Source organism: Eupeodes corollae, chromosome 1 (genome assembly GCF_945859685.1).
Source record: "Eupeodes corollae chromosome 1, idEupCoro1.1, whole genome shotgun sequence".
NCBI lineage: Eukaryota > Metazoa > Arthropoda > Insecta > Diptera > Syrphidae > Eupeodes > Eupeodes corollae.
The window spans coordinates 104,167,197-104,188,867 of record NC_079147.1 but is presented as its reverse complement, the minus strand read 5'-3'; the positions used below and the strand labels follow the sequence as shown (position 1 = coordinate 104,188,867).

At 35.1% G+C, this 21,671-nt stretch overlaps 1 protein-coding gene across 2 annotated transcripts in view; it reads left to right on the top strand.

Annotated features, from left to right (window-relative positions):
• The window catches only part of LOC129938465 (mitogen-activated protein kinase p38b-like), a 41,528-nt gene extending 22,738 nt beyond the window's left edge, over positions 1–18,790 (top strand). The window contains exons 2-7 of one of the 2 annotated variants that reach the window (XM_056046053.1): positions 5,850–6,183; positions 6,256–6,365; positions 6,428–6,552; positions 13,854–13,933; positions 17,728–17,882; positions 17,958–18,790. In XM_056046053.1, coding sequence (XP_055902028.1) covers positions 5,850–6,183; positions 6,256–6,365; positions 6,428–6,552; positions 13,854–13,933; positions 17,728–17,882; positions 17,958–18,132 — 979 coding nt within the window. In that variant the 3' untranslated portion in view covers positions 18,133–18,790. Of the gene's footprint in view, positions 1–5,849; positions 6,184–6,255; positions 6,366–6,427; positions 6,553–13,370; positions 13,451–13,853; positions 13,934–17,727; positions 17,883–17,957 lie in introns of both variants that reach the window. The other variant, XM_056046052.1, reaches the window with a different exon arrangement.
• The last annotated feature ends 2,881 nt before the right edge of the window (positions 18,791–21,671 follow it).

Here is a 21,671-nt window from a genome sequence, read left to right as displayed (position 1 = left end):
AAACCGGATAAGAAATTTTGAACCACACTCACCATTTAGAATTGAGTAAATCTCTTCTGTAGAAAGAAAGCTTTTCCTGAAGTATAAACGTCGAATTTCTTGGAGTATTGGACATCTTGCTAGGAATTGATAAAGGTTTTCGATTTGATTAAGGTAGCAAAGATTACAATTATGATTTATATTAACCCTATGAGGTTTGTAATTTAGCTCGAACATTTCAGTTCGGATTCTAAATATTAAACTCATCTTGTTAGCTGTGAATTCTTTTCGAAAATAATTATATTCCACCAAACAATGATTCAGTTTGCTGTATATCGTTCTTGATATGGACTCTAGCACGGTTCAGAGAAATTTAAAATATTTGTTGTTGAGATGCAGTCATAGAATTCCATTAACCAAAGTTATTCAAGGCTAAATTCAATGTCGTATTTAGCGTATTTAGCAGCCAATTCTTGGCAATCTTTGAACGGCCGGCCGGCGTGTAACAACGCTGAAGTTTAATCATGAGTACTTTTGTTTGGAGATTATTATCACATCTCTTTAAAACTTTGACAATATAGTCCGCATTTGCATAAAAGTCCAGATTGGACAGATATTGCATAGTTAGGTGTGTTTAAAGATACCTTAAATACACGTTTAAAAAATATCTCTGGATAACTTCAATATCTTCACATACTTCGTAACCAAACACTTAATTAGCATAACAGAGTGAACTTTTAATTGTTGCATCAAATACTTTGAATTTTACCATCGGTTCGATACATTTGTTATTAAAAAAACTTGTTCAAATGTAAATGGCTAATTTCGCAAATTATGTTTTATCTTTTATATGAGGTCCGATGTTTAAATTTTGTGTTATTGTAAAAATGTAAATGTTTAAATTTTGTAACTACATACCTCTATTCTTTTACACTTCAGGTTCCAAGAACGGTCATTTCTGCCATTATAATTATGAGATCTAAAAACCATAATCTTCGACTTTGAAGTATTTATTTGAAAAACCCAAGAGTTTGTTAATTTTATTTAAGGTCATCTGCATTTTAAAGCACCTCAATAAGCAAATCACCATAATATACACACCCTGGAACACTGTCTCCAATGTCGTTTATAAAAAGTGAGAACAGCAAAGGACTAAAGATGCAACCTTGCGGGACACCCACTTCTGTCTTAAATTGCTGCAAAGAGGTTCTACCATTAGAAACTACCGCTGTTGTATTCGAAAGAAGTTTCTCATATATTCTTAAAAATTTTATTGATGATCCAACACGTGCTAGTTGGAAAAGTAATAGTGTTCTGTTTATAGTATCAAAGGCAGCTTTAAAATCTACAAAAAGAGGATATAGATTAGTTTTCTTACCCAAAAAACGTTTAGCGACATTAGTTAGAGTAAAAATTTGATCAACTGTAGAGAAGTTAGCTCGAATGGAAGGGACCTACAATTTTAGGCCGAATCCCAACGGCAAATTTGAGAAAGCACTTTTCCATGACAAGAATTACTCTTGAAGGATTTGTCAATTCCTCTCAAGAGGCAGTACCCGCGAAAATTAATTTTTCTTTTAAATTAATGTGGCACAGCAGGGATTGAAAGCAAGACACCTGCACTTGTAAAAAATGTCTCTGTTTACTAAGTAGGTGACACTTTACTCTCTTATGGTTGTAATAATAGACTTAGTTGGTTCATGGTCGTCTATATTGAATGAATCATTCTTCTTGAGAGCGGGATTCGGTTCGTCGTTGCTGTTATACAGTCTCTAGAAGTGTTTCTTCCATATCCTCAGCTGATACGGGTTCGCCTATGATGTTTCCACTTTCGTCTTTGCAGCCTTCGGTTCTAGGTTTATGCACTTGTGAATTTCGTTTCACCTGCTCATAAAACTTTCGAACTTAATTTCTACTTCTAAACATCTCACCATCTACGTTGCTTTTGAGAAGTCAGTGTTCCTCTCTCCTTTTCTGCTCATAGAGCTCGCAAGCAGCTCTCGACTTTCTGTGCAGCTCCGCTTTGCGTGCTTGTTGTTTGGATGTATTTGCCTGTCGACATTCTTCATCAAACCCGGTTTCAACTTGGTGGAAACTCAGGATATCAGAGCTGGTTGCATTTTGGCAATGTTTCCACTGATTTTTTAAAAATCTCTCGATCCCTTGCGTAGCCCTTAGACGTTGCATATTTTCCCATCATCTCCCTGTGTTCTCTTAGTTCTGGAAACCCTAAGTGCTACCTGCACGTGCGACCAAAAATTTCTTAAATACTAAAATTTTCCCTTAGAAAATGTTTAGGAAACACCGGTTTCAATTGAAAAATGTCTTAAATAAATAAAAATTATACGCACGAAGCATCGAATACAGAAAATTTTCGTATAATTGAATTATTTATTCATACATTCTTATGACGCAATGTAAATGAACCCTCAACAATTCTCCTCACTATTGAAATTATTTTTGCAGTTGAAGAGACAACATAATTTATGTAGCTCTGAGGTTATATTTATAGCTTTCATTGATTTGTTTATTTATTTAAAAAATTAGATACTTATTAACTAGCCAACCTTTTAAAACCCGTTTTAAATACGGGTACATATGAAATTACTAATGAATAATATTTTATGATAAACGCCAAAGAATTTCAACACATTAGATTTAATTTTGGAACATTCCAATTAACTTGGTACTTTGTGACTGTGAATAATTTAAAATTGTATTGACATTTCATTTTTAATAATTCAAATTAGAACTAAATAAGAAGGTTTATTCTTTAGCATATGAAAACCAATAAGCTTAAGACGTGAAACCAACTTGCTATTTTTTTACCAACGTTTTAACATCATGATAATAAATAACTATAGTTGCAATTGAATATAACTATTAAGCTACTTTTAATGAGACCTTATTTAAAAAATAAGGTCAAATAGATACGGTGATATGGTGATTTTACATGCTCGAGAAAGGACTTTACTTCTCAATTGCCTTCTAAGTCTAAAGAAGCAGCGATTTGCAAGAGTTATTCTTCGTTTGATTTCATCGCTGGTGTCGTTGCCTGTGTTTATAGCGGTGCCTTGATAGACATCCATGGTGACGTTTTGTCCAAGACGTCGTTGTTCAGTGTCGTTTTTTGATGACAGCATATACTTGGTCTTCCCTCATTGACCACTAAACCCATCTTCTTCACTTCTGTCGCAATGTTTAAAAACGATCCACTGACATCACGCTTTTATCTTCCAATTACGTTAATATCATCTGCGTATCCGAGTAATTGGATAGACCTTTGGAAGATTCTGCCTCTAGTGTTGACGGTAGAGTTTTGCAAAATTCTTTCCAGAACGATATTGAAGAAGTCGCATGACAGTGCACCGCCTTGTCTAAAACCTTCTTTGACATCAAATGCATCGGTGAGATCTTTTCCGACCTTGATAGAGCAGTGTGAATTCTCCATCGTCATTCTGCCAACGGATAAGTTTGACAGGGATGGCAAAACTAGACATTGCTCTGTAGAGCTCTTCCCTATGGATGCTGTCATACTCGGCTTTAAAATCGATAAAGACATGGTGGGTATCGATTTGAAGTTCCTGGGTTTTTCCAAGATCTGCCGTAGTGTGAATATTTGGTCGATAGTGGACTTTCCTTATCTAAAGCCACACTGATAAGGACCTATCAGTTTGTTGACGAACGGCTTCAGACGTTCACATAATACGGCATACGGCAGACTGATGCCTCTGTAGTTGGCGCAATTTAGAGGATCTCGTTTCTTATGTATCGGGCATACTATGCTGAGATTAACCTCATCGGGCCTGCTTTCTTCCGACCATATATTGCAGATGAGTTGGTGCATGCTCCCTCCCAAGTCATCGCCTGCTGCTTTAAATAGTTCGGCAGCGATGCCGTCAGCTCCAGCAGCTTTGTTTGACTTAAGTTTAGATATAGCTGTGTTCACTTCGTCGAGGTCTGGTAGGCGGAATTGTTGATCTGCGTCCCTAGGTTGAGTGGTACTATCTCCTTTACAGTGGAATTCGGTTCGTTATCGCCGTTATATAATTTGGAGAAGTGGTGTTTCCATATTCTCAACATAGACTGCGGTTCTACTAAGATGTTCCCCTGAGCTCGCGAACAGCTCTGGTACTTCTGTGCAACGCCATTTTGTATGCCTCTTGTATCACAGCGTGTGCTTGCCGGCATTCGTCGTCAGACCAGGGGTTTCGCTGTTGTGGCCGTGTGAAACCTTGCAAGGCAATGATGTCACTGGTTTTCGATGTTTAATGCAGGCAGCATAGGACTCCTTAAGAGGTTTTTAGAGACTCGATCGGAAAAGGACATGGCAGTGTTTTGCAATTGTAGCCGTCTAACGTCGAAACTTCTCACAGTACTTCCATCCTTTGGCTTGGACCGGGATATCCGTAGCCGTACCTTGGCTACATCGAGTTAGTGGTCCGAGCCAATTTTGGCCCCTCGGACAGTTCGGATATCCTGTATACTGGAGAAGTGTCGTGCGTCGATCGCAATGTGGTCAATCTGGTTGAAGGTTGATTGATCAGGAGATTTCCATGTCCCCTTGTGGATATTGAGACGTGTGAACTGCGTACTAGCTACCAGAACGTCCCGCCACGTAGCGAAATCGATCAGACTGAATCCGTGGTCGGAGGTGGTGTCGTGCAGGCTGTATCTCTCGATTGTGCCACTAAAGATGTCTTCTCTTCCTACCTTGGCGTTAAAATCTACTAAGATAATTTTAATGTCATAGCCAAGGCACTGCTCATAAGTCTTGTCCAAGAGCTCCAAGAATATGTCTTTGGTGTCTTCATCCTTCTCCTCTGATAGGGCATGATTGCGTGATGCGCTCGCTTACAACTCAAGACTTTTTGCCTGAGTCTAGTTCCAACATTAAATCGACGCTGTCTTTGTTCTCGGTAGCAGTCGCCCTAGTATATATAGCAGTCTTTTAGTTTGCGTTTGCCTGGTCCATCCCATCGCACTTCTTAGATGGCGGTAATATCTGCCTTGCAGCAGTTTAGGGGTTCCACTATTTGTTTGGCTGCACGTCTGTTAAGGGACCTTACATTCCACGTACAGATCCGAAGTTCGTTGTGCTTATTTCGTTTGCGTGGGTTGTCAACAGTGAATCCTTCCGCATCCGAGGCTTGTTGGTGCTTCGTAACTAAGGTATTTTTTACGTGGTCAGGAAGTCGACCCGACGGCACAACCCCCAACCTGGAGGGCCAGATCCTTAGTATAACTCCAAGGATGGGAAGCCGGATAAACTGCTCGTTATAAGCCTGGGCTCCGAATAAGTCGTAGAAGCCCTATAAAGTGTTCACTAAGTAGTTCAACCTGACTGCAACTGTAGACGCCACCGTTGATTCCTGCGCTTCCGACCAGCAGTTAATCGAATGTCCCGGTCTACTTGCTGAGTTGTGTCTCCAATTCTTCATGGCCTTTTCTCTTTGCAACACTCCCGGTTTCATCGAAGCGTTCCCAAACATTTCGGATAGCTCGCCGCGACTCACCGATTCGATTTGCAACAGCCCTTTAAAACACTAATTGCTCCAGCATGTTAACCGCTCTAATTGTGTTTTCAGTATCTAGAACCGGACATTGTGATCACCTTCATTTACGAAGAAATAAAGAACAACAATTAAATAAAGAATATTAAGCAACAACGCTGGAATCGATTGTTTTTTCTAACGACCGGCTTTTTTACCTATTCACTTGTAGGTAAAGGTAAAATTGTTGTTCACAGTTTGAATATATAAATATGTATATATATAAATAAATCTTGGGTGGGCCCTATTTTGTTTTGAGTAGTTTATATCATACATTAATAAACGGGCTATTTAATTTTGTATTCATTTTATTTGCAGCAAAGCAATCGTCAAAGACAGTAACATGAAAGTTGCAATCAAAAAGCTAGCCAGACCGTTTCAGTCAGCCGTACATGCAAAACGTACGTATCGCGAATTGAGACTCCTGAAACACATGGACCATGAAAATGTCATCGGTCTACTTGATGTTTTCCATCCTGGTGACAATTCCTTGGATAGCTTTCAACAAGTCTACCTGGTAACACATTTGATGGATGCAGATCTTAACAATATTATACGTACACAAAAACTCTCTGATGATCATGTTAAATTTTTAGTCTACCAAATCTTACGTGGACTTAAATATATTCACAGTGCCGGAATTATTCATAGGGTAAGTTTGTATACCAAACATTTTACAGTGTAGTACAACCTTGATGTTATGTTTATACAAAATTTGTTTCAGGATCTTAAACCTTCTAATCTTGGTGTTAATGAAGATTGTGAACTTAGAATTTTAGATTTTGGTCTTGCACGACCAACAGAAAATGAAATGACCGGTTATGTAGCTACAAGGTAAATTCCTCTCTTCTTTGTAACTTATTTCTTTTTTTAAAATATATTTTGTTTATACGTAGATGGTATCGAGCCCCAGAAATTATGCTCAATTGGATGCACTATAATCAAACAGTTGATATTTGGTCTGTTGGTTGCATCATGGCCGAGTTGCTGACGGGTCGAACCCTATTCCCCGGAACAGATCGTATCCTTTTTAAAAATGAAAAAAATAATTGCTTATATACGTTTTATCTATCATTATTTATATTTTATTTTAAGCATGCACTTCGCACTAATTATATTAATACTTCATCCCACCCTAACTTAAAAAGAACTAATATTTTTAATTATAATATTAATACAAAGCATTTTCTAACCATGCCCCGCTTTGAAGCTTTTCAAGTGTTTATATTTGTTTTTTTATTTGCTTGCTTATTATAATATCGTTCCCCTCATGCTTTTGGAGCAGATGTTAAATGATGATGATGAGTCGTCGTCGTCGTTCATCATCAGCACATCAAGTAATAATTAGAATTATAAACACCTCATGAAGTTCAAACATGATAAGAGGTATTTTAGCTGTTTATGTGACTTATCGCTTGATAATTATATTCGCTTGTTTGTGTTTATGTTTAATTATGTTAATTTTAACACACAAAGAAAGAGGCTAGTCCCATAATTTGACAGAACTAATTTATCAAAAATAATAATAGTAATAAAAAGGAAACAAAAAGCCTCACACCACTATAAAGTGATTTAGTTTTAATTTATATTTAAATCAGATAGTTTTTTTTATTGTTAAACCGTTCACATAATTTTATCATTTTTTTTAAAGATTCGTAATAAATAACATAATTTATTTTATTATTCATGTGCCTTGAATTATATGGCAAATTAAACCTTCCAATTTTTTTGATCCTAAGGTGGAACTAACAAAGATAAGATTATTTCCAATAAATGACAATCACAGTTCGGTCTATGCAAGTTGAAATTTGCTAGGAGAAACTTATGAGGTTGTAGTTTTTTGTATGAATTCAAACATTTTTGTGAAGCTTATTTATACAAGGTTATCCATTTGGCGGTTTCAAAATTAAACTTAAATAAAACAAACATACAATATTTTTTGTTCATGATATTTCTTTTTTGTTGAAAAGTTTGAACGTTGACATTATGTGTGAAATACTACATTATTAAAATGACCACTAAACAAATTGTTGGAAACATCGATACTTTTGGGCCAATTTTCTACCACTTTTTGGCACATATTAGTCTGTATCTCACTCATAACTTGACGAATGTTAGTTTTTAAGTGCTCAAGATAAAATAGTTTAAGCTGCTGAAATTTCATAGTTGGGTTCAACAACAGACATAAAATGTTTAAATCCATCACTTTCCACGAATGAAATCGGCAGCCCATTTGCAGATATCATGAAGGCGGTTGCCTGCGAAATTTGTTCTTGTCGCTTAGCGTTGTATGTTTCGTCATTTCGGCGTTTTTTTTTTCTTGGAGGATCTGCACTCCTGCTTCTCCTACTATTAATAACTGTGGAATTGTTCGATGAAAAAGGCGTAGAACCCGCATTTTCGGGATCGGGACTAAAATAAGTGCAATCAAACAAAATATATCTCTTAAAACAATGCCATCATTTTAAAAATTTTGTATTAGGTGTGACAAAAAGATAGATCGTGTCGGTTGGGTTAAGACAAGAAAAAAATAGAATTGAAGGGGGTCTATTCCCCTCCGTTCAGCCGATAGGGGCAATTTTATTAAAACTTCATATAAAGGGTTTAAAGAAAATCCCATATCGAGTTTTTTTTATTTTGTATTAGCCTTAGTCTCGCTCGAACTGGTACCTTTTAAGTAACGGTTTTTTATCTGGATTTCCTGGGAAACGGCTCTAACGATTTTAATTAGATTAATAAATTTGGAATTATAAGAGTAGTATTGACTAAACTGCGTTTATATTTTTTGGCTTTTAAGGTTTTTTTTTGAAATTTACAAAAAGTTATCAAGGTCTTAAACCAATTATTCTTGACTATCTTAAAAACACAATTAAAATGGCCAAAAATGAATATGGACTCAAGATCTTTTCTGCAAACTTTGTAACTAGAATTTGTTGGTTATTCTTAAAAGGCCAAGTGAAAAGTTAAAAATTTAATTCTTAATCAATATTAAAAAAAAAATATATATATATATGTATATATAAAAAAATGTCAAAAATGGTTTTTCTAGAAATTTTACCGAATTGATTACTATTTTTTATTTCAAAAATCAATTTCTCTAATGAAATTCAAGTAAAACCTTTCTGGATCATGTTTATGAAAATATCTTAGGTGTTTGTTCATTGATGAAGGGGAGTTGTTGTAAGAAATTGCAGTGCCACAAATATTACAGATAACTTCTTTTTTATTCTCACTTAATTTGTAGAACCGCCAAACCCAGCTTTTTCTTTTTCCACTCATTTTAGCACTTGTCACTTGATAAGTTCACTTCAGATGATACTCAGAAACTAAACTACCACAGTACCAATAGCATTGCCCTTAATCTTGTAGTCAAGTCTAGAAACTAACAGTTAACTGCAATCATTTTAATAAACTTTATTGATCTCAAACTAAAGGTACGAGTACTACTTAAAACAGTAACAGTACCCTATTATATCATAATAATGATCTTGATTACTCATTACTCATTAGTAGGTGCTCATCGTGATCGCTTAGCCTATGGTGTGTGTTGTTGTTGTTATGTTACTCGTACGTTAATGCATTACGCAACAATACATTTTATAATGTGTTTTATATTCGCGTCTAATCTATTTTGTCTCAAAATATTGATTTATTGCTGCGCAGGGATTAATTATTATTGAAAAATCATTTGGATTCTGGATATTTTTTTTTGGGAAAAGAATGTTAAGATGTAGATCTAAGAGAAATGTGAAGGAAATTAGTCAAAACTTATTCACATCAGTATACTTTCAATAAAATTTAAGTACAACATGATGATTATGGATATAAAAATCACATTTCATTGCATTTTGGAATACCCGCATTACCCAGGTACCAGGGTACCCGGATTTTTGATGAAATTAGTATTACTCGGGTAAAATCAAGAGCCCTAAAATACACCCATAATGTGCCGTAAGACAGTCCTAATTCCTTAGAACGACGACGAATTGACTCATTTGGGTCATTGGCAATACTTTCACTTTCTGCAGCGATATATTCAGTGGTATGAGTGAAACGATAATGCATAGGCCTTACAATATCTGTAACTAATGCAGACTCTTCAAATTTCTTCACAATTTTGCCAATTGCTTACGATGTTGGACGATTATGTAAACCATAATCTCCTTTTAAAGCACGATATGTGGCAGTGGCCAAAACACCATTTTTGTAGTAGGTTTTAACAATTTGTTTGCGTTGTGTGTAATAGTTTAGCTATTCATTTTCGTAAACAACTGAAAAACAAAAAATTGGTTTAACAGCTTAGTTTGACAAGTGTCGAATGCCAGCCATATACATTTGAAACCGCAAAATGGATAACCCGTCGGCGAAAAGAATAAGGAAGGTGTATGTTTCCCTTTGATGGTATTTTAACCAAATGAAAATACAATATCAACAATTATTTTTGACAATTCCCATTAGAAATTGTTCAATGGAATCACTTAATTGATTCTACCCCTAGCATTAAAAACAAGAATTTTTAACAGCTTTACAAAGAAAATTTCAAGATAAAAAAATTGAGTGCTGCAGACACTTTTAAAAATATAATTTTGTGCATTACATTATGTTAATTAATTTTGTTTACTTTATTTTAAATTCAATAAAATTAAAAGACACTTTTTATCATAAAGTCCTGGGGTGTATAGTACGATTGCAAATTGTTCTTAGTTCACTTTGTTTCGCTAAAAAAAAACACATTCATGTGGCTGACAAAGTTTACGGCATACGATACTTTTAAACGGTGATTTTTTAAGAGCTTGAGAACTTTTTTTAAAAAAAAACGCAAACAATTTGCAAAATCTCATCGATTCTTTATTTGAAACGTTAGATTGGTCCATGACATTTACTTTTTGAAGATAATTTCATTTAAATGTTGACCGCGGCTGCGTCTTAGATGGTCCATTCGGAAAGTCCAATTTTGGGTAGCTTTTTCGAGCATTTCGGCCGGAATAGCCCGAACTTCTTCGGAAATGTTGTCTTTCAAAGCTGGAATAATTGCTGGCTTATTTGTGTAGACTTTAAACTTGACGTAGCCCCACAAAAAATAGTCTAAAGGCGTCAAATCGCACGATCTTGGTGGCCAACTTACCGGTCCATTCCTTGAGATGAATTGTTCTCCGAAGTTTTCCCTCAAAATGGCCATAGAATTGCGAGCTGTGTGGCATGTAGCGCCATCTTGTTGAAACCACATGTCAACCAAGTTCAGTTCTTCCATTTTTGGCAACAAAAAGTTTGTTAGCATTGAACGATAGCGATCGCCATTCACCGTAACGTTGCGTCCAACAGCATCTTTGAAAAAATACGGTCCAATGATTCCACCAGCGTACAAACCACACCAAACAGTGCATTTTTCGGGATGCATGGACAGTTCTTGAACGGCTTCTGGTTGCTCTTCACTCCAAATGCGGCAATTTTGCTTATTTACGTAGCCATTCAACCAGAAATGAGCCTCATCGCTGAACAAAATTTGTCGATAAAACAAATTTCGAACCGAACACTGATTTTGGTAATGAAATTCAATGATTTGCAAGCGTTGCTCGTTAGTAAGTCTATTCATGATGAAATGTCAAAGCATACTGAGCATCTTTCTCTTTGACACCATGTCTGAAATCCCGCGTGATCTGTCAAATACTAATGCATGAAAATCCTAACCTCAAAAAAATCACCCGATTTTTAGATATTTTACAAGAATCAATTTAAAATTTCCCAAGGCAACAACGAATTTTGAAAATTTGAATATGGAATTGTTCAATAGAATTGAATTGAGTTGAATCATCTTACACAGACGGAATAAAAATGATAGTCAATTTGACTATCAAAAAATGATGGTCAACTATCACCTTAGCCTATTCCACCCCTGACAACAAGTCCAACACACCCCAAGCCTCCATAAGGAAAACAAACCAAAAACGAAACCATAGTGTAGTAAAACCACTTGTTAGTCAACTTAACTAATTTAGCCAATGCTTGATGATAAAAAATCTAAGCGACGCATTTCGGTTGGTAGATTGCACATTTGCTCAATTATAGGTGTCCTTATATGGCACTACAGCATGTTTTTTGACTTGGAGCTCCTGCAAATGATTTTTGCAGAAGCTGCATGGACGAAAAAGAAGAAGACGCAGTGTCTCACTTTCTATGTTCATGTCATGTGGTCTTACAAAGACGAAGAATCCACCTTAGAGACTGTTACTCCAATGATCCTAGGGATCTAAGAAATCCCGATATCTTTTGTCTCAAACTCTTCATAGCTAAGCTCTAACTGGTTAAACGAGTAAGGCAGATCTTAATATGCTTGTGGTATAACAACGGATTAACTATTGATCTAAGTGTATTGGTTTTACCGTTAACAGCCACTTTAACCTAACCTGACAGCTTTTAATGTTGACTGTGAATGCAGAATGCCAATTTCAAAACATCCAGTTTAAACAATATTAATAATATTTAGGAATTATTTGAAAAAGTCCCAGCCTGTTGCAACAGTATATATATTTTGTTTGGAAACAGAATACCATTCATGTGACCAAACATTTCAAGAAACAACACCTAACACTAAATCATTGTGAGTGAGGTGCTTTTATTAATTTCTTCAGCCATTTTGATAAATATTTATTTAACGTTTCAGTGAACAATAAGCTAAAAAAAACATAAAACAACGTTCATTTTTAGGTAATTGCAAAAATTAGGTGATTATAAATGTGCCTTCAACAAGCCGGTGCCACAAGCCAGGCATTAGTTTTAACACGACTCATTAGAAAACTCAATTTGATAAAGTGTGGTTATTCAATAAATAGTCCTTTTGACCGGCCATAATTTAATACCTCTCGACCTTTTTTCAGGGCCCTTCGATAACCCATTCGTCTATGACAGTAAGTCGGCTCAGAGCCAATATTGAATGAAAGGTACCGAGAGTTTCCATGGAAGTGGTTTACCGAAAATTGTTTGCTGATATCATTTAAATAAATTGATATTTATTAAAAATGCAAATTACTGGTGCCGTGAAATAGGGCCAAGTGAAATAAGACCAACTTTAAAAAATTGACCTTATTGCACTTTAAAAAAAGTGAAATTAGTCCAATTTTCAGCAGTTCCTCATATCGCACTTCGACAAAAGGAAATAAGGCCAAACTCGGCCTTGGGCACACTATAAGGTTAGGGGTAGGTGTTAGGTTGATCACATGAAAAGTTTTTTAAAAGTGAAATAAAACCAATGTGGGTTTATTTAACTTTGTTTAATTGTGATAAGACCAACATTTGGAAATTAGGCTTATAACACTTTACAAAAGTGAAATAGGGCCAATTCTTTAAATTAAGCCTTATTTCACTTGGATTTATTTCACCAACCTCAATTACTATTTGTAGAGATCAATAGGTTAAGTAGGTTCTAACAGTAGTTTTATTTTTATAAAGAAACCAGTGGTTTTGTCCTAGCCATCACACTAAAATGGTGTAGTCATTCGTCATAAACAAACTAACTAACTCACAACAAATAAAGCAAATTTGGTAACTCTCTTAACACCTACTATTTATTTAATTTCAGTTAGATAAACGAAAATAAAAAAACAAACAAACTTAGGAATAGCTTTGATATAAAGCAATCCATATAAACTTCCCTTCCTGCACTGTGCATGTCCTATTTTCCATTTATATTTGTTAATATACTTTATTATTGTATCATAACCAAACACCAAATTATCTTAAAAATAAAACAAAAATATCTACGCATGTTATTTAAAACCTTAGTCAAGAAAAAACAAAAATATTACTTCTCTTAACCTTGGTTCATCGACATAATAAAAATAGACATACACCAGTTGAACTTAATAATGGAAATATTGGGAACACCCCCTGATGATTTCATGACCAAAATATCATCAGACAGTGTAAGTTTGTAATTTTTGTTCTTCTGTTTCTTAAATAATAATTTCTATTATTTTTTATCTATATAATTATAATATTAAATTTATGACCGAAGTATTATGATTTGAGCATAGAAACTGAATGTTGCAAGATTTTTGTTCTTTATTTAATTCTTTCATGATATTTATAAATAATACCACTAACAAATATTATTTGTGTGCTTTCATTTTTTTAATAATCTTTTTAAATCTTATTCAAAATTTCGTAATCAAACAATGAATATCTATTGAAAAATACCTTAACTTTTAAAAAAACAAAAATAACATTTAAAATACAATTGAAAAACCTGCAAACAAAATGCGGTAAACCTTTAATGGGTTTTTGTTTAAAACAAAATTTGACATCCTTCCCAACTACTACTACCAGATCTTGATCACTTAACAAGAATTCTTATCTTATGTGGTACTCCTGAGCCAGAGCTAATGAGTAAAATAACAAGCGAAGAGGTAGGTAAATTTCGCGCTGCGCTTTTATTAAACAAAAAACTATTTTTCTTTTTTGATAACACAAAATAATTTCCTTTTTCCTCCCTCTCTCTCTCTGTTTACTGCATGTTGTAATTTGTGTTTTATTAAATGTTAAGATTAATGTTTGTGAATGCTCGAAAAGTCTTATTTAATTGAGAAGAAAATAAATTTACTAAAGTTTTTGTTGGGAAGTTTTACACTGAAAATATGAAGGTTTCGAGTTTCACAGTAAAATCTTGTTTAAAGTTTATCTGTTCATTATGTTCACCTCAACGGCAAAGGAGATATTATACATTGAGGTTCTTCTGAGACAGTACCCGTGGCCTGATTTTTAGTGCGTAGGACTGTCAAGCCCGAGGTTTTGTGGCATGGAAAGATTTGTTTCACGTGTACTGCCTCTTACGATGAATTGATAAATCCTCCAACAGTAATTTTTGTCATGAAGAGTGCTTTCTCAAATAAGCCGTTCAAATTCGGTGAAAAACTGAAAGTACGTTCCATCCCTGGAAATTTTATTCACTTAAGAGGCCCTAGTTCTAGACGGACTGCTGCACCACCTAACTTACTAACTGAGTTAACTTGAATCTCCAGAATTCAAATATAGCTACCCAGTTTTAAGTCTCCTCATGGTGGATTGTTTAAGAGATTCATTATTCTGAACACATTCCAATCGCAAACTGGTAACAAAGACTACACCAAAGGTCACAAAGCTTTCAAGGGTAGTTAGGTGGTTGTTAGAAGAATCCTTCAACTTTTATACTTACTTACTTTCTTAAGGTGGCGCTACAGTTCTGTGTGAACTAGGACCTCATCCAACAAACTTCTCCATATAGCTCGATCCCTAGCTAGATGTCTTCAGTTGCGCACTCTAAGACGGGCGATCACTTTTCACTTGTGCGCCACCTAATTCGCTGCCTTTCACTACTTCGCTGTCCTGTACGCGTGGATTCGAAGACTTCCTTGGCCAGGCATTGGTTTCCATGTCCTTTGCCTTACCCAACAGTCTGAGTTGTTTTCATCTTTCTATCATCACTCATCTTCTGCATACGAGACCTTAGCTCACGCGGTTAGCAAGAGTAATTCTTCGTTTGATCTCAACGCTGATGTTGTTTTCTGTGTTCATAGAGAAGCCTAGCTGCCTCAAAGTTACGTCTGTCTCTTGTACTTTTTTTGCCCTTATTACCCGCTAAGCTTATTTTTTGCTGCCTTTGCCTCAATACACACAAACACCCCATTGACGTCACGCTGAGCTTTTCCGATTATGTCAATGTCAACAGCATATGCCAGTAATTGGAAATACTTTTAGAAGACGTGGGAGCTTTACACTATTCTCTAAAGGACGATGTTATTGAAATCACATGACAGCGCACCACATTGTTCAAAGCCTTTTTTGACATTAAATGGTTCTATTAAGTTGTTTCCAACCTCTAAGGAGCAGCGTAATTTTTTCATGGTCATCCTGCACAAACAGACGAGTTTGGCAAGAATGATAAAACTAGACATGGCTCTGTACAGCTCGTCCTTGTAGATTCTTTCATAAGCGGCCTTGAAATCCATGAAGAGATGGTGGGTGTCGATTTGGTGTTCTTGGGTTTTTTCCAGGATCTGCCGTAATGTGAATATTTGATCGACTGTGGACTTTCCTGGTCTAAAGCCACACTAAGAAGGACCTACCCGGTCGTTGTGCAGTTTAGAGGTTCTCCTTTTTTCAACATCGTCAAACAATACTGAGGTTCTATCAATTAGGCATACTTTCTTCCGACCATATCTAACAGATAAGTTGGTGCATGCTCCTAACCAACTTATCTCCAGCTGCTTTAAAGAGCTCGGCATTCAAGCCATCCGCTCCAGTGGCTTTATTAGACTTCAGCCTAAATATGGCAATCTTTACTTCGTCTAAGTCGGGAGCACGGGATTGTTGGCTTCCGTCGTCTATGTTGAATGGATCATCCTGCCTGACAGCGAAATTCGGTTCGTCGTCGCCGTTATACAGTCTGCAGAAGTGGTTTCCACCTTCGGTTCTAGGTTTATGTACCTGTGAATTTCGTTTCACCTGTTCATAAAACTATTGAACTTCATTCCTTCTTTTAAACCTCTCAAGATCTTCGACCGCACGCTTCTCATGCTCTCTCTTTTTCCTTCTGAGAAGTCGGCGTTCCTCGCGCCTCTTCTGCTCATAGAGCTCATGAGCAGCTCTCGTCCTTTTATGCAGCGCCGCTTTGCTTGCCTGTTGTTTAGCTGCAATTGTCTGCCGACATTCCTCATCAAACCAGGGGTTCCTTGTTTGTGGTTTCTTGAAACCTTCAGCACATCAGAGGCGGTTTCTCTGATTGCATTTTGGCAATGTTGCCACTGGTTTTCGATACATTGTGTTGGCGGCAGAGAACTTCGAGAGAGGTTACTTGTAACTCGGTCGGAAAAGGATTTGGCGATCTCCGGCGATTGTAGCCGTTCGACGTTGTTTCTTCTCCCAGCATCTCCCTGTTTTGCCTAGGGTCTGGAAACTCGAAGTGTTACCTTGGCTACAACGATTTTGTGGTCCGGGTCGATGTTAGCTCCTCGGAAATTTCGGACATCCATGATGCTGGAAGCGTGTCTGGCGTCGATCGCAATATGGTCAATATGGTTGACGGTAGATTGATCTATAGATCTCCAAGTTCCTTTGTGAATGACGTTTCGCCCGCAGCAAAATTTATGAGCCTAAATCCGTTGTCGGATGTGTTGTCGTGAAGGCTGTTTTTCCCGATTATTCCAACAAAGACGTCTTCCCTTCCTAGCTTGGCATTAAAATCGCCCAGGGCAATTTTAATATCGTAGCTACGACACTGCTCATATGTTTTGTCTAAGAGCTCGAAGAACAACAGAAAAGGCTAATGTTGTCGAGCTTAGCCTTGATGCGGATGGTCATGAGGCGTTTGTTGATGCACTTATAGCTCAAGACTTCTTGCCTGAGTCTAGCTCTAATGACAAAGCCGCATCCAAATAAGCGCTGTTTGTTTTCGCGGTAGCAGTCACCATAGTAAATGTCGCAGTTTTTCATCCTCTTTTTGCCTGACCCTTCCCATCGTATATGCTGGATGGCGGTGATGTCTGCTTTATATCAGTCTAGGGCCTCCGCTAATTCTTCTGGATGGTGCCTTAGTAGAGACACCTCTCCCCCCTGCCCCCAGCTGGCCAATCAGCAACTAAAAACTTCCCTTAATTTCAAGTCTCTTATGTCGTCTATTCAAAATGAAACATCCTATTGGAATACCCTTTATCTAAGAGAGTAGGGAAGATTTTGGTCTTAATGTTTTGACTTTCAAGCCAACTGTCACTTTATTTGTTTCATAATGATCTCCGCATCCCCTGGTCCCTTTATCCTGAGGTTGCCTAAGTCTAAAGCATTTACGCCCACTTAAAAAATGAACCTTCAATTGTAGTTACTTTGAAGATTTTAGCCAGTTCTGTAATTATTTAAGCTCAGGAGTCTGCTAAAATAAGAAGGAGATATTTTGGTAAACATTTGCAAGTAGTTTTGCAACTGTGAACCCTGCAATTACAAAATTTAAAGTTACAAAAATTAAAAGTGACTTTAAACAATATTTTCTTCTATTAAGTTCCACAATTAGAAGATTTAACCCTTTTATAAAATAATACTATTAATCCCATCCAAATGTTACAAAATACTTTGTTTTAAGTTGAATTTGAGTTACATTTTGTTATTTCAATATTTTTACGAGTTTTACAAGGCCTTGTGAAGTTTTGCATTTCTAACTTTATTTCGATTCCAGGCACGCAACTATATCAAATCATTGCCTCCAATGCGAAGGAGAAGCTTTAAGGATGTGTTTAGAGGTGCAAATCCATTAGCAATTGATTTGCTTGAAAAAATGTTGGAGCTAGATTCAGAGAAGAGGATAACTGCAGAACAAGCCTTAGCTCATGAGTAAGTATTTTGTTTTTTAAATATGACACCTTAAATATAGACTTAAAATATTAAAAATTATGTTTATTTTTAAAGATATATGGAAAAATATTCAGATCCATCAGATGAACAGACATCAGCTTTGTACGATCAGAGCTTTGAAGTAATGGAACTCCCAGTTGAAAAATGGAAGGAACTCGTTTTCAATGAAGTTGTAAATAGTACGCCGCATCAAAGTATTTTCCAACCACAACCACCACCTGCTGTTTAATGTATTAAATACCAACGTACATGCATATTTAAATATTTAATAACAACAATAATAAAAATCAATCAAAAAGAGTACAAGAAATATGCAAAATGGAGAACTATTTCAAAACGTCTTGTCCAAAAAAACATTTATTAGGATCAATAAATTGATCATGCAAACTCCTTAAGTAAAAAAGATAATACGAAGATAACAATAAGATGCAAGAAAATTCCTTAAATTAAAACTTAATATGTACCCAAGCAAAAATACAACAAAAATAAAATACAAAAAAAAACATCGAGTTTATTGTTTAAAGCGCTGTTCGAAAACGACAAAAACAAAAACAGAGTTAAAAATTATAATATAAGCAAAATATATATTTTTTTTAGTGACGATTCTATTTTAAAATTAAGCTTTAAAAATTATACAATTGAACTTTCATGTATGCGCGTCTTATTGAAATGATTTTTATAATGCAATTTGATACACACCTGTTTCCCTTTTCCCTGTAAAATGTTTATTTTTTTTAATTTGACTATTGTTTCCTTTATGATGATAAAATAAGAAAAGAAAAATGTTTAATATTATTTAAAAAAAAAGAAGAAATTATCACATTTTTTGCCAAAATATTTTTATAAACATTAATTATTTTTTAAAATAAAAAAGTAAACAAAATATATGCATTTCTATTTCTTTTCATTCAATTTGATAAAATTATATATTTTTATATACATACACTTCTCTTCGACTGTATACGAACAAACATTTTCGAAAATTCTGTTAAATTTTTTCCAAATATTCAGCGTTTTTCGACGTTAAGAAACAAATTTCAAAAAAATATCCAAATAAATATCGAGTCTTGTTTTCTGCCACTTATAAAGTATTTGAGTTCACTGAATATGTCCAGTAATGATTTAATCGTTGTTTATGAGCGTTTTCAAATACTGGATAATTCAATAATTTTTGTGTTTTAAATGAGATTCAATTTCTGATCTAAAATGAGGTGGATGTACATATATGTGCAGTGCATGTCTTAGCAGTGTTTCAAAAGCTAAAAGGGACACCAAAACCTTACCGAAATTGAATATACATAAAGGTAGTCATTGACTAATCTTTCTACCGGTCACTAGTGTTTTGCTAAAATGTCTAAAGTTTGAGCCAAATGCGATCAACCAATAAAACGATCCAGATATTAAATTCATAAAATGTGAATATGTTTGCGGTCGATTTTTCCACAAAGTTTGTATTGAATTAAGTGTTAACGAATTCGAGACAATTTCTTGTAAAAGATTATTTTGGAAGTGCAATTAATTCATGTTCTGATATAAACCTTTCTCAATTTCTCAATAATTTTAATGATCTTGTTTTTAGTGTAAATGATCTCCGCAAAGAGTTTTCTTCGCTTGAATCATCTCTTCTCAACAATTGACAGGGTGCATAAAAAAAATCGTGTTTCATTCTAATGTGCTTAAGCTTAACTGGTTAAAAACATATTTAACTAATCGTTGTCAGTGTGTACATATTGACTCAAATCTATCGAATCCTATAACTGTTTCATCAGGAGTTCCCCAGATAAGCAATTTAGGTCCGATCTTATTCCTCGTTTTCATTAATGACTTACCTAATGTACTTCAAAACTCAATGCATCTCCTGTTTGCAGATGATCTGAAATTTTTTAGACGCATACAAAGTACAAACGATTGTCATCTTTGTAACGAGTTTTGTTCTCTATTGAGGTCATTGCTGGCACACAAAATATCCCTCGCTAGCTCAAGAGTGGATTCTTTGACCTCGTTATCAAAAAAAATATGCCAGGCTCTACATCTAGATGGTAATGATGCGCGAGATAATCTTCACCCACCCTACCTTTAAAACAACGTTTCTCTTCCTTCGCCCTTCTACCTCGGTTTCCTCATCACCCCATCTCCCCCTTTCTAATTAAATATCTAGAGACTCATATTTTATATATAGTATATGACAAATTTTATTACCAATTCCATGTTTATAAACACATTTAAATTAACTTTATATACTAATTACAATTTGGAAGTGAAAAAATTTTAGTAAAATTTGAAAGCTTAAGTAAAAAAAATGTAGGGTATATTTATAGACTAGCACTATTATATTCTACGGATGTAATGGGCAATATTTATATTTAAAATTGTCTCAATACGACTAGTAAAAAAAAATATCACTCACCCCAAAATATCGATGTAGTGGCCATTCCCTCGATGAATCGTGGTTCGATGTGGCGATCTTTAATACGCCTTATTTTTTTGTATTTTTATTAAATATAATATATAAATATTACCACTTCACCAAAAGAAATATAATTTGCACTATGGTAAATCTACACTTATGTATGTATATATATCTGAATATATATATATATATATATATTTAAGGTAGCTATATACACCATTTTCTCATTTTATCAAAATTTATATTTTAATTTGAATGTTAAACAAAAAAAAATCACTGATTAATAATAAAAAAAATTAAAACTGAACAAATTAAAAAATTAAAGTTTGTTTCGATTTTGAATTTAAAAAAAGTAAAAAAAAAAAACACTTTTATAGTTGTATATATATATGTACATATATGATTGTTTGATTGCTTGGTTTTCCTTTGTGTGGCAGTTGATTGCCGCGATGATTTAAGGGTTTTTGGGACTTTCCCGCCCATTAATGTCCTGTTCTCTGTTTCCTTTTAAAAATTTGAGGCCGTCAAAAGAGAATTTTTTAACGGCCTAAATGCACAAAAAATAATTGCTTTTTATTATCTATTTTCAATTGAAATTGTTATAATTGAAGCTTACCTTAATGACCAATTTGTAGACGTATATATATATATATACGTATATACATATAAAATTTGATCTTGAACGATCTTTCGTTTAATGTTCATATATACATATATGTATATCCTATCTCGAGGAGACAAAATTAGCGTCATGGATTTATCTTAACAAGAAAAAACTATGTAAAAAAACTGTTTTATAACATATTTGTCTTATTCAAAACCTACTTACGTATTGAGATTCTCGCACTAGGTTCCTTGAGCGGTCGGTTGGTGGTACCTTCTTCAATTTTGTTTGGGCTTTCTTATTCAAGGGTGGATAATTTTGAAAAGAAGGTACTTGCCGACAGCATTTACTCAAGAACCCTAGCTCTACCTATCTCACTAACACTACCTAACCAGGATTTTCCAGCCTTTGTCTCGTTTCACGCCCACTAGATTATGCATTATTACATTAATGTTATAACGCAATTAATCTTTTTATATGGGTGTGAACATTGGTATGTGTGATTTAAGCACTTGTTGCAGACGTCTTTGGATGCGAACCGGATTCATAAATGTCATGACACTAATCGCATCCTAATTGTTTCACGCAACAGAGCTGAGTTTCTCCACCTTCGCAACATTTCCTTTAACCATTCTCAAATAATGGCAACTTGCTGACAATCACTCAAGTTGTGGTTCGTATGTCAGCCATAACTCTTTCTGACCAGAAGGAGAATCGGTTATCACTCAGCTTACCCCTGTAGAGGGGGAGCGAG